Here is a 17,828-nt window from a genome sequence, read left to right on the forward strand (position 1 = left end):
TTGTGAGAATTCATTTTATTGATAACAATGACCTACAAATATGTAGTTCAAGTACATTTACGATTCTGCAATGGAAAGCCGGCATATAATAGACAATGAAGCTACGTCAGACTGGATAAAGCGTATGGCGTAATGTCTAATGAATTGGACTTTTTACATTTAGTCAAGTTTTGATTTTTACATTCAAAACGGATAGAACTCGCTGTAATCAGCTGGAACATTCAGTGATTGACTTAGGACGATACAAATAGGAGAGATGTTGCAGTCCCTTGGTTCGATTTTGCAGCCCAAAATTCTGAATTCTTTTGTTTTTCAATTTAGTCACTTGGTTGTCATGTTTCTAATTGGTCTCTTCTGTTTTTGCCCCAGTCGATGTTGAGGGTATACCCTTATTAAAGCGGCGGTAAACCTGATCTATGTAAAATAAATCTAGATAGTCAAGTCAATACTTGAATTAGATGCAAAAGTTGTCGTCATTATGTTTTGGCGAAATGTATATAGAGACAAGGAACACACCATTGATGCACAACCCCCCTCCCCCCCTCCCACACACACACACAACATACGCACACGCTTAATCACACACACACAGTCACACACAGACATAGACACACACGCGTACACGCGTATACGCACGTACACACACACACATACACACACACGCACACACACAATCACACATACACACCCACACACAGACATACCCACACACGCGTACACGCAAACACACACACACACACACACACACACACACACAGTTACATACAAACACACACACACACACACACACACACACACACACACACACACACACACACACACACACACACCAATCCAAAAGCAATGTACATAACTGTTATCATCAAGGAAATAATACAAACGCAAAACAAGCCATTGGAATCAGTCTAGTTGTCTGTACTAATGCTGAGTGTTTTTCCGAATAGACGGTAAACAAATCAAAGCTTCCTTTGGTCGTCAATGTTGAACAGAGACCATGTCTAAAAACAAAATCACCGTTGACCTGTGCAAATATCCCATGACCTTCCTTGTTTGTCTCGGTTATTCTAGTGAGACAAAATCCCGCGATATTGCTCAGTAGGCCAACAGTTCGGCCATGACCTAGGCAAATGAATTGCGCAGCCGCAGAAGCAACTAAAAGGACATCTTGAATGAGATGATGACGTTTTGAATGGGAACCAGGTAAATTTGACCTTGATTCTGATCATGAACCATCTGTTGATAATCTGGCCCGATGGAAGGTCGTACCGATTCATAGATTCAACCTGCAAACTGCGACCTCATCTGTGTTCAGATCCGAAACAATGCATGGAATCTTTTATTTAAAAGCCTTATGGCTTGTTTCGACATGCATTAAACGGATGAAATTACCTACATACAGTTCATTTCTTCAGCAAACTGCAAAAGCATCAATGCCTCCTGTTGGGTTGGGTGTTTTTGTAAGATAAATTTCTTCCACACGATAGATTCGCTGATTTGTTTCACGAAGCCGTCCTCAACACGAACGCAGCGATTGCAGAAGCAAACTCTGTACCGACACGACTGAGACACAAGACTGATTATTTCACAGCTGCAATGCCAACAAAAACAAAGACGTTTTGGGTGCTCACGTCAAGTCTGACCACGGACCAGCCATTTGCCGGGACGACGGAATCGTCCGAACAAAAAAACAAATGACGTCAAAGTCTCTGTCTTTGTGTGTGTAGCTTTGTCAGAGCGTCAATGTATGCGCGTCAATTATTTTCGTTTCCGGTGTCATTTTAGACTAATAGGCTAAAATGACTGAAATGCGGAACAAGCCGCTCAAGTGGCAGCTGAACCCGTGTGTTGAAACAGCTGAAACACTCTTTTGGGATGCCGTTTCAATCATAACCAAAAAGGGAAAAGAAGTAACAATGTTCAGTGGCGAAATGACAGCGGATTGAGCATTTATTCCGGTCAACGAAGGGAAAATTGGAGCTTCTGCAATCCGTGTCAACAGCAAGGGCTAGATTTGTAGCAGACGACAAACAAAGCATATTATCTTATGAAGATTATTTCGTTATAAATTATTTGTTCTTAATGAAGACATTTCAAAGCAAAAATAGGCTTCGATGGGTCACGGGATATGCGTTACACCGCCGATTCATCCATGAAAGTGCGTGGTATTTTGTCTCCACCGGGTGAATGAATACAATGACGTCACTCGAGGCTGTCATCATATTCATTGACCCAGTCTCGACAAAGTACCACGCAATACCATGAATGGGCGGAAGTGTAACTAATACATATATAACAGAATACCACAACAAGAAACGTAAGATGATGAAGAAAACAAAATTAAGTGACAAACTGAACAGAGCTTGAGCACGGACATTTTGAGCATTGCGATACAGCAACAGAAAGAAAGAAGGATCGAAAGAAACCAACTAACCGACCAACCTACCTACAAGCCAAATAAACAAGCAGGCAAGCAAATTAACAAATGTGACCCTCCATCACGGAATGAGTCGCATGTCACCTTTGCATGATTTTCATATTTGTACATTTTCTTAAAGAGTTGTGTATGCTCTATCCAGTGGTGAAAACCGTTTTAGAAAAGAGCGAAAACTGTTTGAGTTATAAGCCTGTGACTAAGGTGACCCTTACACTGTTACCAGACACTCCCCGGACTTATATTAAGCCTAGTGCAGAACCGCGCGAGGTGACATGCGACTCATTTCGTGGTGGAGGGTCACAAATAAAGAAAGTTTAACAAACCCAATTCATTAAAGGTGGTCGTTTACATTTTTGCTTTTTTTTCAATAATCTTATGGTTAGATTTCGATACAAAATTATGTCAAATAATGAATGAACCATGGGGAAAAAAGTTATAGAAAACAAAAATATATGTAAAAAAAAGATTTTATTTTTGGGTAGCGTGACTCACGCTTCCAATATTTTGTTTTTTGTTTGCTGAGAACATGTGCTTTGCCTAAAAATACTGACCAATCAAATTCATGTCACTATGCTCATAACCACGCCCAAACAAGTGCAGCAACAGTTTGACACTGGAGCGCTGTCCAAGCTTTTTTTTAAACGCACGAAATGCACGGGATTTGAGAGGAGTTTTGCGCTTGGCATTTTCCAAATAAGGATATCCTACTATGAGTACTACGCTGGAATACTACAATGACTTTTGAAACGGCTACACTGGCTTCGTCTTTCCTGATCGAAAGGGGGTGTATTGTTGATATTTGTAGATAATAGACTCTGCATTTTAATGGTCAAATTGCGATTTCGGAAAAAAATGTAGACAAGGACCTTTAAAGTTATAACAACAAAAATGATACTAATGTAAGACTACAACTGAACTATGGTGCCTTTACGGTCTGGTCTGGCTGGGAACTAGGGTACGTTTGGGGATTTCCGTAGGGCGGGGGATTCCCATACGGCTGAGCATTCCCGTAAGCCTGAGGGTTCCCATACGGCTGAGCATTCCCGTAAGCCTGAGGGTATCCGTACGGCTGAGCATTCCCGTAAGCCTGAGGGTTCCCATACGGCTGAGCATTCCCGTAGGGCTGAGCTTGAGCCTGACCTCCTGCCGTTGTGTAACTTTGACCTTGTGAGATGGTTGCCATGGTGATGACTTGACCCCCGGCCCCAACAGCGCTGGTGGGCAGGGGTTTGTTGCACACGGCGATGATGATAGCAGCAACGACGCAGAGAACACTCCCAATGGTGCACAGGTAGAAGGACCAGCTGATATATGCTTTGCTCTTTACCTCTCCAGCGTAGACCATGCAGCCTATGAACCCTAGCACTCCTAAAAAAAACAAAAACAGGATCAATGAAAAAACATGTAGTTCCGGATATTCTCTTAGCAGAATGATATGTAAGAATGTTCATAGAGGGTGATACGACTGGGTAATGGATTGACTGAGACCGCAGCAGTCAATTGTGGAACAAAACCTTCCGCCTAACGGACAAATCGGAACAGCAAAAATAAAGAAAGACAAAGAAAACACACCGTGACCATTCAAATGGTCATGACACCACCCGTTTGGTCGTTTTGCCGACATAATTCACATCTCAACATGTGGGTTATTGTACTTAGTTTGGATCTACTATAGCTCATGCATCCCGTATACATTAAATAATACAAACTGTCATTTGCACTTTTCTGCCCTACATGCCAACCGGCATAACGGTCAGTAAGTAAGTAAATAATTAAGTTAGTAAGTCCTTGCCCTTATTTCTTGTTCCGTTAACCAAATATTATGAACCCGCATAGCCAAATAGGATGATCTCGCTTCGCCAAATAAGATGAAGGGATGCTTAAAAAAAAAACACAACCCCATCTACAAGCGCTTAGAACTGTACCCACGGAATACGCGCTATATATAAGCTTCATATTGATTGCTTGATCTAGTCGCTTCTAGCTACCTTCTCAGATAAACCAACGATTATTTGTGACTTACCAGAACCGGCAGACAAAGCCTCAAGAATCCTAGTCACAGGTCCTGGAAAGGAGCGACAGCAGTTTGTGGCGAGGGCGTAGACACAGGCCGCGAACAGACCAATCAGAGAGAAACACTCCAGGGCCCTAACGGCGTGGAACCATGCTGGAACAGGCAGAGTTATTGATAAAGGTGTATACTTGATGAATTCATTCATCATTTTGGTATATTTGCAATAATCGAATTCCTCGAAATTAATCGAATTAACTCTGTCAGGTTTTTACATTTAGTCAAGTTTTGTTTTAACGTTGACCGGGAATCCAGATGAGGGTCTGATGTATGTGCGTATGTATGTATGTGCGTATGTATGTATGTATAAGTGTGTGTGTGTGTGTGTGTGTGTGTGTGTGTGTGTGTGTGTGTGTGTGTGTGTGTTTATGTGTGTGCGTGCGTGCGTGCGTGCGTGCGTGCGTGCATGCGTGCGTGCGTGCGTGCGTGTAAAACGATTCGGAGAAAACTACTGGACCGATCTTTACAAAACTTTACATGAGATTTCCTGGGTTTTTCTTGTTCGTGATAAATGTCTTTGATGACGTCATATCCGACTTTTTGTACACGTTGAGGCCGCACTGTTACGCCCTCATTGTTTAACAACATTTATTGACATTTTTGTCAGGCAATATTCGACGAAGTCCGGACTATGGGATTGCATTTCAGCTTGGAAGCTAAAAAGTTAGTTAATTAGTTTGCTCGTTAAAGTTGTCATCACAATCGATTTTTCACAAGCAGATTTAAGATTGATTGCATCGTATATTTCATCAAATTCTGAATCTAAACAAAATATACGTATGTCATGTTTACTCTTAAAATGTGATCACAATTAACAAAAATAAGTTAATTAGTACTACGATTAAAATGTTAGAAATCGGTCTTAAAATTATTCCATCTTATTTTCTATCATTTCCTGATTCCAAAAACATATATGGGTCGTTCTACAAAACTGTGTACCACGAGAGGGTCATGACTTTAGGGTTAGATTTCAGAATGTTTCTCTTGCTTCTCGAATGATATAAGGATATCAACAGACTGCAAATTGACTAAAGAGATAACGATAATAAAATCAAGAAGATCGTTAGGTTGGGTAATGTTTTGTATGAAAGAAAACACAGAAAATGACGTCAAAATGGCCTTTTTATTGTGACATTGCTTACATCTTGTTTTTAAGTATCCGTGTGGCTGCCAATGAAATGCGACCATGAAACCCCCAACATACATCTTCGTTGTGTTTTGTGCTAGTGTGACATATGCACTTAGCTGTTTTCCCTTACGCATTTTTACAGTGTGCATTTGGATCGTTCAAAAATAACGGTTGCCTACGCAACATTTGGTTTATAAAACTAACCGCGAACTACGTGGACGTGTCTATAACTTCTGTACGCACGAATATGCGACTGTGTGCATTATCAGGCATTACTGATGTGTAGTGAACGTGTTAGAATGTGCGCCGTGTCAATTTGATCCGATTTGAATGTGATTTTGCCTTTTGCGTGTCGCCACTAAGCTTCGTTTATATGTTTTCTGGTTACGCTGGATCGTTAAAAATGAAATGTGTCACTTAGCAACGCATCAAACTTGGTGTTTCTTTTGCATGCAATGTTCTTCAACATCGCTGAAAGGTTTTTGCATAAAAAAAAATCCCATTAACTTTTTGAACGGAGCAGGCGTGGAGCGTTTTATGTGTCGTTACCAACGAGGGACGAATGTTACGTAGGCAACCTTTCGCGACTCTTCGCTCTTAAAGTTAATATTTTTTAAAAGTTCGACATTTTAATGTTTTATTTTGTGATATACCTGCTCAGTGTCTCTTTGTCAAGTCTCAGGCTATTCTTTGTAGTCTAGTCCTGTTCCAGTTGTAATAGTTAACGGTAAAAAACCGTTGAGTTTTCATCAAAATTTGAACACATTCGATCGACTAATTGTTTTTTTCGGAAAACGATAAATCGAAGAAAATCAGATTAAATACTGTTGCGAAATATAGAGAAAGAAATCCTGTGACTGTGAAGCTGATTTCCTTGTTAGTGGGCATTAAGCAAAAACAAGTCGCGTAAGGCGAAAATACAATATTTAGTCAAGTAGCTGTCGAACTCACAGAATGAAACTGAACGCAACGCAACGCAGCAAGACCGTATACTCGTAGCATCGTCACTCCACCGCCCGTGGCAAAGGCAGTGCCCGTCGAATTGACAAGAAGAGCGGGGTATTCGTTGCGCTGAGAAGGATAGCACGCTTTTCTGTACCTCTCTTCGTTTTAACTTTCTGAGCGTGTTTTTAATCCAAACATATCATATCTATATGTTTTTGGAATCAGGAACCGACAAGGAATAAGATGAAAGTGTTTTTAAAACGATTTCGAAAAAAACATTTTGATAATAATTTTTATATATTTAATTTTCAGAGCTTGTTTTTAATCCGAATATAACATATTTATATGTTTTTGGAATCAGCAAATGATGGAGAATAAGATAAACGTAAATTTGGATCGTTTTATAAATTTTTAATTTTTTTTACAATTTTCCGATTTTTAATGACCAAAGTCATTAATTAATTTTTAAGCCACCAAGCTGAAATGCAATACCGAACCCCGGGCTTCGTCGAAGATTACTTGACCAAAATTTCAACCAATTTGGCTGAAAAATGAGGGCGTGACAGTGCCGCCTCAACTTTCACGAAAAGCCGGATATGACGTCATTAAAGACATTTATCAAAAAAATGAAAAAAACGTTCGGGGATTTCATACCCAGGAACTCTCATGTCAAATTTCATAAAGATCGGTCCAGTAGTTTAGTCTGAATCGCTCTACACACACACACACACACACACACGCACACACATACACCATACCCTCGTTTCGATTCCCCCTCGATGTTAAAATATTTAGTCAAAACTTGACTAAATATAAACAAAACTTGACTAAATATAAAAAGGAGCAGTCCCTTCAAACTGCCTGGTGATACTAAGCTTATGTATCCGGAAGACTTGACTGGGCGAACCAAGCAGGCAAATTTAGCATCGGATTTCACTAGCTTACAGCATTTACCCTCCCCAACTTCTTAAAGTTAGAAATTGTGCGATTTTTCTCGCCCATGACACTTAGATTTATGGTAAAGGAAGAATAATGTTTCTGACAGGACCACTAAGAAAAGATTGAATTATCAATCAAATATAACAAGAAGGCGCAAGTGGTCAACTAGATCTAAAAAGTTGCCCATCGTGTTTATAATCTGTGCCATGTAGCTTTGAAATCAGCAGTACATTGTTTCGGACACATAAGCTGTGAAAACCCGTAAAGTACATTGACTTTTTCGAAGCATGATCACAAAAATATGGTCGCGAAAATGAGGCGATTTGGTAGAAAAATAACGTTTTTGAGGTAAAAAGTATCGTGTCTATTGTGTGGATAATTTGTGTATTGTTCTGTATCTGAGTTATTCCATGATTCAGATATAAACACAAAACAATACCAACGTGTTTAAGAGAGGAACACTGTGTGTCCGACGTAATTCGAAGACACAGCAAATCATTAATAATCAAAATCGTTAAGGCTCTTGATCTGCCGTGTGTTAAAAACAACGCACCTACATCTGACCGAATTTCGAGTCTATTCAATGACGACTTCACTAAAACCAAAAGAATTCCATTCATAACACAGTCATTCATAAGCCGGTTGATGACGCCACGTCATGGACCAATCGAATCGTTACAACATATGCTGACGTCAGCTGCGACGCCGCGAGAAAATGTGCTAACCTAGCCTTACTTGTCTCTGTGATAACTGATTCTGGACTTTCAATGTTCATTTTCTAGCTGCATGTCGACTCGATGTCTTGTTATTGTACTGTTTGTTTGTTGGTTGACGCAACCAAGCAAATACGTTTTAGTTATCAAATATCTATTTCAATTCGTTTCCCCCGACTGCATTTTGTTCAGAATGAGCTCTGAATGGGAAGCAAATAAAGCTTGTTACTATTATACTATGGCTTTTTGTAATCTGTCTTGCGTGTTTGGACACCATTTTACGCTAAACATGTGTGATGTTACACACCTTTCCGACCACCCCTCGTATCCAAAAAGCATAAACTTATCGTTTCTTTAGCATGGCACGGTGGCATATGTCTATATCTGTCGCATAATCCATAAAAACAACCTATTCAGACAGTTTCAATTTTCACGATGCATGTCACACTTTTGTTACACAGCTTTATGGAATGACCCAGATATATAATATGTGTTATTAAAAAAAAGCCCTGAACGTTAAAAAATAAAATTCAGAAAAGCGCGCTTTCCTGCTTGGCACAATACGCTACCGCGCTATTCTGGCTTGTTAATTTCACCTCGTTTTGCATGTGAAAAGTGATTATTATCCTTGTCGCGGGGATTGACGAAGCTGTATTGGCTTGGTGAAAAAATGCAGTGCGTTCAGTTCCATTCCGTGAGTTCGATAGCTTGGCTAAATGTAGTAATTTCGCCTTACGCGACTAGTTATTGGTTGTGGAAGAGTTGATTGTTGTCTGTGCTTTTCCATGGAAACGCAAAGGTATTAAAGGCACAGTAAGCCTCCCGTAAACCATCACAGATACTGTCAGTCTTTTACACACAGTACAAACACCCTTTCTTTTAAACACTCACCGCTTGAGAACATCCTAGGTGCCCTCCGTAAAGAGCGAACAATTTTCAAAGAATTTATATTTGCGTGGTTTATCTTACCCCTGAGCCATCGTGAACCCGTGTGATCCAGTTTCCCTTTTTCACAATGTACTCGTCAGTTAGTAACTTGAATGCGACTCGATGTGAGCTTATCTGCAATAGCACGTTATTATGTACCTCTGACTATGCACGAAACAAACAGCTGTGGTTCACAAGAACTCTAGCGATGGCTTTTGACTGTTCAGAGGAACTGGCGATAGGCATAAACCGTCGTCTGCTACGAGAACCACGACCTTGCGTGACCCTGCTTCCGGGCAAATCTTTTTTCAAACTTTCAAAACTTCGAATTGTACTGATCTTGTCTTGATGAAAAAAAATTCTTTTATGATTTAAGAATGTTTGTGCAACAAGCTGTCAATTTATTATTTAGATTTTAAAAGTTAGGTCTAGCGCCAAAACGCACCACGGTCGGATTGTCTCTGACACAATCCGCAAAATTAATTCTTTAAAAATGGCTCGCTCTTTACGTAGGGCACCTATGATGTTCCCGTTTGGTGAGCGTTCAAATGGAAGGGTGTTTGTACTGTGTGTAAAAGCCTGACGGTATCTGTGATAGTTTACGGGAGGCTAACTGTGCCTTTAAGCTACACGTGACATTGGTAGGCTTGCCTCAGTGTTTTTATGACAACAAGGGAAAGCAATTAACTCATCCGCATCCCATACAATCTGGGCGGAGTTATTTCCTAAGATCAACTATTAATTATCGCTGATAGTTTTGTCTCCACTTAAATACTTTCTGCGACTTTAAATATCGAACAGTATGCATTTTGTAAAAGATATTTTAAGGGTGGCATTGATGTTGTCGTCCTAAAACATCAAGTCATCAAAAATCGGGACACGATAATATGCAGTCATTTCTCAAGAAAACCGGACAGTGCATTTTAATCGGTAAAATATGTACACAATTTATTTGAGAACATCTTTTTTCGGTGTGAAAGATTGAGCAAATTCGGGCAATTACGTCGTACATGTATATACCAAGAGAAAGAAGTGAAGAGAATTAAATACCAGTGTCAAAGTAAAAAAATGTCAAATGCAAGAAAAAAAACTAACATTTCTCCTAGAAAGTTCTCACTGTCAATGTGAAATAAAAACAATCAGAAATCGGTGAACTCCAAACTGAAAGGAAAGTATTCGTGTGTGGGACTAAATTGCAAAACATTGAATGAAATAAAAGCGCTAAGTAGGGTTGTTTCACCTTTTACGAACAGAACGTCAGAATATCAGAAGGTTCTCAAAGCTATAATATAATTATATATAATGCTGCGTCGCTCACAAGAAATAAGGTTTTAGGTGTGACGGAAAAAACAGAACAGGGCCTGAGCACGGTGACAAATACAAGACTGATTTTACAACCATTTGAAAAATACATCAAGTCAAACAGTTTATTTACCAAATGCAAAGCACAGGATTTTGTTATGGTGTATGCATAAAACTTCACACTCCTTCCACACGCATATATCATAATAAATATGTACAGATAAAGTGTTCAATTTCACTGGGCCTATTTACGTGTGTATACCAAACAGACATCCCCCGTGGCTTAGGCTTACTACCAAACATACGCCTGTCCCTCTTCCGACACACACATTCAGACAGGCATCCAGCCAAAGGTTCTCAAAGCTGAACTTGCCAAAAGAGGATCAACCTCCCCTGGAAGGGAATGGAATCGAAGTTCCTGAAATGTAATCAACCAAACCGAGCACCCCTCACATACACATGGAAAACAGGCATAGGATCGAATGTCCGCAAAACTTCGCTACCAAACAGGGCAGGGTATGAAATCGAATGACCTATGATCTACCCCCCCCCCCCCCCCCCGCACACACACACACACCCTCAAAAAACGGAAGACGGACATGAAAATGAATGATCTAAACAACCAACCATAACCCCACACACACACACACACACACACACACACACACACACATACACACACACACACACACACACACACACACACACACACACACACACACACACACAACACACACACATACACACACATATGGAAACCAGGCATAGGGCCGAAGGTCCGCAAAACTACACGACCAAACAGAGCACCCCCCATCCCACCTCATTCCTTTGTCATCCCCCCCCCCCCCCCCCCCCGCTTTATTTCCTTATCAAGTTTCGGGGTTGAAAAGGGGTCATTGTGTAAGGCGAGAATAGCAGCTGCACGCTACTTTCCGGAAATGTTTGTTTAATTTGTTGTATTGTTTTTCATTGATTTTTGACTTCAGTTTTGTTCTTTTTTCCACAGTTGAAAATGTAGATTGTCATGAGACTTTGTCTAAGTGTGGGTATGTGTGTCTGCCTGCAATGGGTTTCCACACGCCCACGAATAAAAGTAGGATACATCTTTGTAAAAAAAAAAGAAGAATTTTAATCCAGTGAATAGGGTTTTCACTTGAAATAAATTATATTTGTTGTTTTGTTGCTTGTTATGGTCCTTTGACTAAATGGGTTTAGCAGGAGACAAATATTATTGTTTATCGTCTCTTTAGCAGTTTTGTTTTCTCTCAACATGTTTACACATTTTATGTTTGACCCATGCTGGACATAAACTTTATAATGTACAACAGTTCTTTCACATTAATCTTAAATATTTATATGTATGTGCAGTTGGAAAATGTGTCTGCAGCATGTTATAATAAAAACTCACATTAAATAGAGAGAGAGAGAGAGAGAGAGAGAGAGAGAGAGAGAGAGAGAGAGAGAGAGAGAGAGAGAGACAGAGAGAGAGAGAGAGACAGAGACAGAGACAGAGAGACAGACAGACAAACAGACAGACTAGACAGACAAAGAGAGAAAGAGAGACAGACAGACAGACAGAGACAGACAGACAGAGACAGATAAACAGAGGCAGGGATACAGAGAGAGACAGACATACAGACAGAAAATCTGCCAGAAAGACAGTCAGACAAGAAAAACTTACGGAAGAGAAAATCCAAAGGGTACGTGACACATCTAGTGCGGGAGGCACCATAACTTGTCGCCGATGCACACACCATCCAAAGCCCTAGGTAGGAGCTGTCAGACGACGATGTAGAATCATAGGCCCAAAAGGGAGTAGCGTAGCCCACGAAAAAAGCAATGGCGGAGAAAAACAAGAGCATCACTCCCGCTTTGTAGCCTGAAGTGCGACTGGAGAACACAGACATGTTGAGATCAAACTGACTGTTTTAATATGGACAAAACCCCGCAATGGGGATGAGAAAAAACTCTTCCGAATCGATATCCCTGTGAGACAAGTTCTGAAGTTTCACTTCTCAGTCTTCAACCCTTTGCAGATACAACGTACACTTACACTCGCCCAAAACGAATTGTGCAACACACAAGTATGCGTCAGTTGTTCACTTGCTGGCTTCGGAATTACCTTCCTCGTTCAGCTTCCTGTGTCCATGGTGCACCAGGACCGCACCCTTGCTATTCTAAGATGACCCCATTGGAATTGCAAAACCGATTGGCACACACTGGCCACAGATAAACCGTGACCTACTGAGCCATTCCGCTCTCTGATTTCCCCCCTTTGTCCCCCTTCCACGCTCCACTTCCCGGTCCCAATTCGCTCCTCCCATCTTGCCCCCTCACATTTCGCCGGTCCCATCTCGCCGCCTCCCATCTCGCCCTCTTCCATCTCGCCCCCAATTATCTCACGATTTTCCATGAGCGGTATTTCGTCCCCGCTCACCAGAATTCGTATCTGCTACCGGCACACATACTTATTCTCACTTGGCGATGGCATCAGTATTTTTGGACGCAGAGGTTTTTTTCCTGTTTGACTAAGTTCCGAAAGATGAGACGGTAGCCGATGAATATTGTTTCATACTTTTGAGACAACTAAGATAGCATATCAAGGCTAAGCACCGAGGAATGCTCCGCAAAGGGATGTTGTTCCATTAAGACAACGCCCCTACGCAAAAGTCCTTGGTATCCATGGCAACAAATCATGATTGCGGCTTGGAGATCGTTATAACCATCTGCTTGTTTCGCCAGATTTGGCACCCTCATACTATTAGATGTTTACAAACATGAAGAAGTACCTCAGGGATGAGCACTACGAAACGGATAATGACGTCAAGACGGCCCTTACGGACTTACTGCGGATGCAATACACAAGCTTCTGCAGCACCGTCAATAAGGCTCAGAGACACAGGTGGAACAAGTGTGTGGAGGTCCGGAGGGACCATGTTGCTTTTTATTTTAATTTTTTTATTTTATTTTTTTATAGCAATGATTATGCGGTCACAAGGAGTGCACATGGCCCACATAACTAATTATATTTTTAACGATTTGTCTCGTTATGGGTAGGAAGACAAACAATGACAGAGGTGTTTAAGGGCAGGCGAGGGGGGGAGAGGGGATGAAGGAGGTGGATAGTGCGAGCTTCGAGAAAGAAAATGTAGTTTGTGTCTCAATACAGTCGTTGTTATAGGCTCAAAATATAGTTATAAAAACAATTGGTGCCAATGAATAAAGGGATGTTTTTGTACCAAACATCAGAACTGTAATTATTGTTGTCATTGTCATATCTACGGTCATTTTAATATTGAACAATACGATGATGATAACAATTCGATTTTGCGAGTTACAATAATTCATGTCATAACCGTTTCATTTACTTAATAGATTATTTTTTGTCTGTGGGTGAGGTGAACAAGTTTCAATGCTCTATTTAGAATGTATAACATTTGCTTTTAAGTTCTCCTGTGTGTGTGTGTGTGTGTGTGTGTGTGTGTGTGTGTGTGTGTGTGTGTGTGTGTGTGTGTGTGTGTGTGTGTGTGTGTGTGTGTGTGTGTGTGTGTGTGTGTTTGTGTGAGTGCCTGTGTGTATGTGTGTGTGTGTGTTTGTGTCCTGCAACCTGTATTATACTTTCAACATGTTTTGAGCAAGAAGTTATCTATAAGTTCGAAAAAAAAATAATTTTACCGATAATTGGGCCCCATGTGTTCCCTATTGTCCTGACCTTGATGAGCGGCATTAGAACCCGTCCAGCTGTCACTCGTGTCATGTCACGGTGTGTGACGACAGCATGATCCAATTACAACACGTGCAACCCACAGCCTTGATGCCCTGACACACTGATCCAATTAAACATGGGTCTGTTGTTTATTGGTTATTGTTTGTAGATGGGTTGTTCTCTGGAGTTGGGTACCACAGAGGGTCATTGGATTAAAATAATAAGTTTTACAGTTTTGTTCGTTACTACGCTTCTTTTATGTGTGTCTGAATGTTGCTTGACGATGTTAAAGCTATTAAACAATATTTTTACTATAAAAATAAAGTTTTGTGTATTCGTAATTTGGGCGAATACGTTTTAATCGAGAGGCCAAAATGGTGGGTAATTTGTGACATGCTGTTGGATAAACCAATAACTAGGTCGTACGGAATGAAAGGAACACGAAAAAAAACATGAACAGTTAATAATTAATTTTATCATTAATGCATGCATTTTCAGTAGAATAAGTACTGTTTGCAGAAGATCAACACAATCTGAATTAACCATAGTTGTATGTGGTCTTTTGTTTTCTTTTTTTCTTTTTTCCGAGTGCTCTTTATTGAGACAGTAACCACGGTTTTACTTTTTCCATCAAGTTTAGCAATTTCTCCGCAAAAACTCAGAACAAACAGTTCGATTCACTTTAAAAGTAATGAGGCTTTCGTGGGATACAGTATACTTTTTTTCCAAGCACATCATTGTGGGGCTTTTAATGAATAACATGCATCCGTCCACTCACAATATATTTTCTTTCATCCTTCAACATTTACCACTCAAAAAGTTTATAGTATTAAAATTCATGAAACAAATGAAAGGCATCTACGGATGTATAGATACATAATTGACCACACTCATTTGGAATACATTCTGACAGTTCATTTTAAAGACATCTTTCTGTACTGATAGAGAGACAGAGAGAGAGAGAGACAGAGAGAGAGAGACAGAGAGAGAGAGAGAGAGAGAGAGAGAGAGAGAGAGAGAGAGAGAGAGAGAGAGAGAGAGAGAGAGAAAGGGAGGGGGTTAATGATGGTGGAGGTAACATTTACAATTGTTTTTATTAAAAAAAATGTACTAAATATTTGTCTTGGAACTTTTTAATCAAAAATAAATATTTCTGATCTGCAGTTGCCTTTCGAAGATAACAACAAGTCGCGTAAGGCGAAATTACAACATTTAGTCAAGCTGTCGAACTAAGAATGAAACAACTCACTGCATTTTTACAGCAAGAGCGTATACTCGTAGCATCGTCAGTCCACCGCTCGATGCAAAGGCAGTGAAATTGACAAGAAGAGCGGGGTAGTAGTTGCGCTGAGAAGGATAGCACGCTTTTCTTTATCTCTATTCTTTTTAACTTTCGGAGCGTGTTTTTAATCCAAACATATCATATCTATATGTTTTTGGAATCAGGAACCCACACGGGATAAGATGAAATTGTTTTTAAATCGATTTCGGAAATTTCATTTCAATAATAATTTTTATATTTTTAATTTTCAGAGCTTGTTTTTAATCCGAATATAACATATTTATATGTATTTGGAATCAGAAAATGATGAAGAATAAGATGAACGTAAATTTGGATCGTTTTAAAAACAAATTTTATTTTTTACAATTTTTAGATTTTTAATGACCAAAGTCATTAATTAAATTTTAAGCCACCAAGTTGAAATGCAATACCGAAGTCCGGCCTTTGTCGAAGATTGCTTGGCCAAAATTTCAATCAATTTGATTGAAAAATGAGGGTGTGACAGTGCCCCCTCAACTTTTACAAAAAGCCGGATATGACGTCATCAAAGGTATTTATTGAAAAAAGAAAAAAATATCCGGGGATATCATTCCCAGGAACTCTTATGTCAAATTTCATAAAGATCGGTCCAGTAGTTTGGTCTGAATCGCTCTACACACACACACACACGCACAGACAGACAGACAGACAGACAGACAGACAGACACACACACACACGCACACACACACACACACACACACACACACACACACACACACACACACACACACACACACACACACACACACACACACACACATACACCACGACCCTCGTCTCGATTCCCCCTCTACGTTAAAACATTTTTTAGTCAAAACTTGACTAAATGTAAAAAGAGGCATTGAAGCCTCGGTTTTCTTATAAATACTTATGCACATTTTAGCAACCAGAATTATACAGTTTAATTCTGTCAACAGAGTTGCATGCATGTTTCGATTTTTAACTCCAAACATGATTTCATGCACAGTTAACTTTATCTGTTTATCCAAGTGTACCCAAATATAAAATTCAATTTGTTTCCAAAACTCAAGCACCACTGGGCAAAAGAAAAAAAGTGTTCTATATAGTCAATGCTATTACTATAGTGTGAACAAATATTGTCTTACACAACTTTCATTTTACATAACATAATGCTTGTGGGGTAAATATTGTGAAGTAATTTCCATTGTAATACTCGTAGCCTTGTCTCTTTAACCGATTCAAAACTCATCAGCCAATCTTTCTTATCAATTTCATAATTAAATTTCCTACTCCAAAATCCAATTGCACACGGTTCAACAAGTTTCATGCTTACTAATTCTTTTCTGAACTGTTGTGCGTTGTGTACTTTCTTACCACGAAAAGACGGGATATCCATCAAATCAATTTCTTCCTTTCTGTGCATCATCTTATTAATAACATTTACAACAACAGCACGAATCATGTTATATTCCTAAATTCTCTGTGGGGATTTTCCTAAAACATCACAAATGAACTGATAGGAAACAAACTCTTTTATATGTAATACATCATATACGCTAACAAGACCCTTTCTTGCCCAATCTTCAAAATACAGTACATTTCCAGCATAAACAAAATATTGGTTATTCCATAAAAGCGGATTAAATAAGTTATCATCAATACATACATTGTTATCAAGTCAGGTTTTCAAGACAGTTTTCCAAAATTTGGATTTGACAAGTTCACTCCCTTTTATTCTTCGAAAATCAACATTTGAATAAAAACATTCACAATTTGAGCCGTACATTGAAAATACTGACTTTGGCACATATTTCCACTTATCTGTGACTTCGCGGGATGTCAGTCTGACAGCCCATTGTAATAAAAAGGAAAGCTGCATGTGTTTCAAATCAATCATATTTAAGCCACCATTTTCTATATCACTACACAATAATGCTTATTTTTATTATTTTCTTTCTTTTTCCATAAAAATCTAAACAACAATCTATTAACTTCTGCTAATACATTATATCAGGGATTACAAATGCCTGCATATAATAAACAAATTGGGAAATCAAAAACGTTTTAATTACAATAATTTTACCCATAATACTCAAATTTCTTTTCTCCCATGCCGAAATCAAGCGCTTAACAGACGTAATTCGCTCTGTCCAATTTACCTCAACATCACAGGCTGATCTGTCATTACAAAAATAAATTCGCAAAATCCTTAATTTGTTCTTCCATTTAAAATTATAAAAGGTGTCTTCACAATGTTTCTGACTTCCAACCACATGGCTTCGCATTTCGACAAATTCAACTTTAATCCGGAAACGTAGTAAAAAGAATCACAAATCAATAAGGCATGTTTTAAATCCGTTTCACTTTTCAAAAATAACG

The 17,828-nt window shown here is 39.4% G+C and overlaps 1 protein-coding gene and 1 long non-coding RNA gene across 2 annotated transcripts in view; both read right to left on the reverse strand.

Moving 5' to 3' along the window:
- LOC138948589 (uncharacterized) lies at positions 1–12,624 on the reverse strand. Its single transcript, XM_070320149.1, has 3 exons — positions 12,142–12,624; positions 4,458–4,601; positions 1–3,802 (listed from the first exon to the last, which is right to left on the reverse strand). Exons 1-3 carry the CDS (start codon positions 12,365–12,367, stop codon positions 3,351–3,353), a joined length of 822 nt encoding a protein of 273 aa, XP_070176250.1. The 5' UTR covers positions 12,368–12,624; the 3' UTR covers positions 1–3,350.
- The window catches only part of LOC138948591 (uncharacterized), a 120,667-nt gene continuing 102,839 nt past the window's right edge, over positions 1–17,828 (reverse strand). The window contains exon 2 of the long non-coding RNA XR_011450029.1: positions 1–1,211. This is a non-coding gene — a long non-coding RNA (uncharacterized lncRNA). The remainder of the gene's footprint in view (positions 1,212–17,828) is intronic.

This window comes from Littorina saxatilis, linkage group LG15, assembly GCF_037325665.1.
Source record: "Littorina saxatilis isolate snail1 linkage group LG15, US_GU_Lsax_2.0, whole genome shotgun sequence".
In the NCBI taxonomy this organism is placed as follows: Eukaryota; Metazoa; Mollusca; class Gastropoda; order Littorinimorpha; family Littorinidae; genus Littorina; species Littorina saxatilis.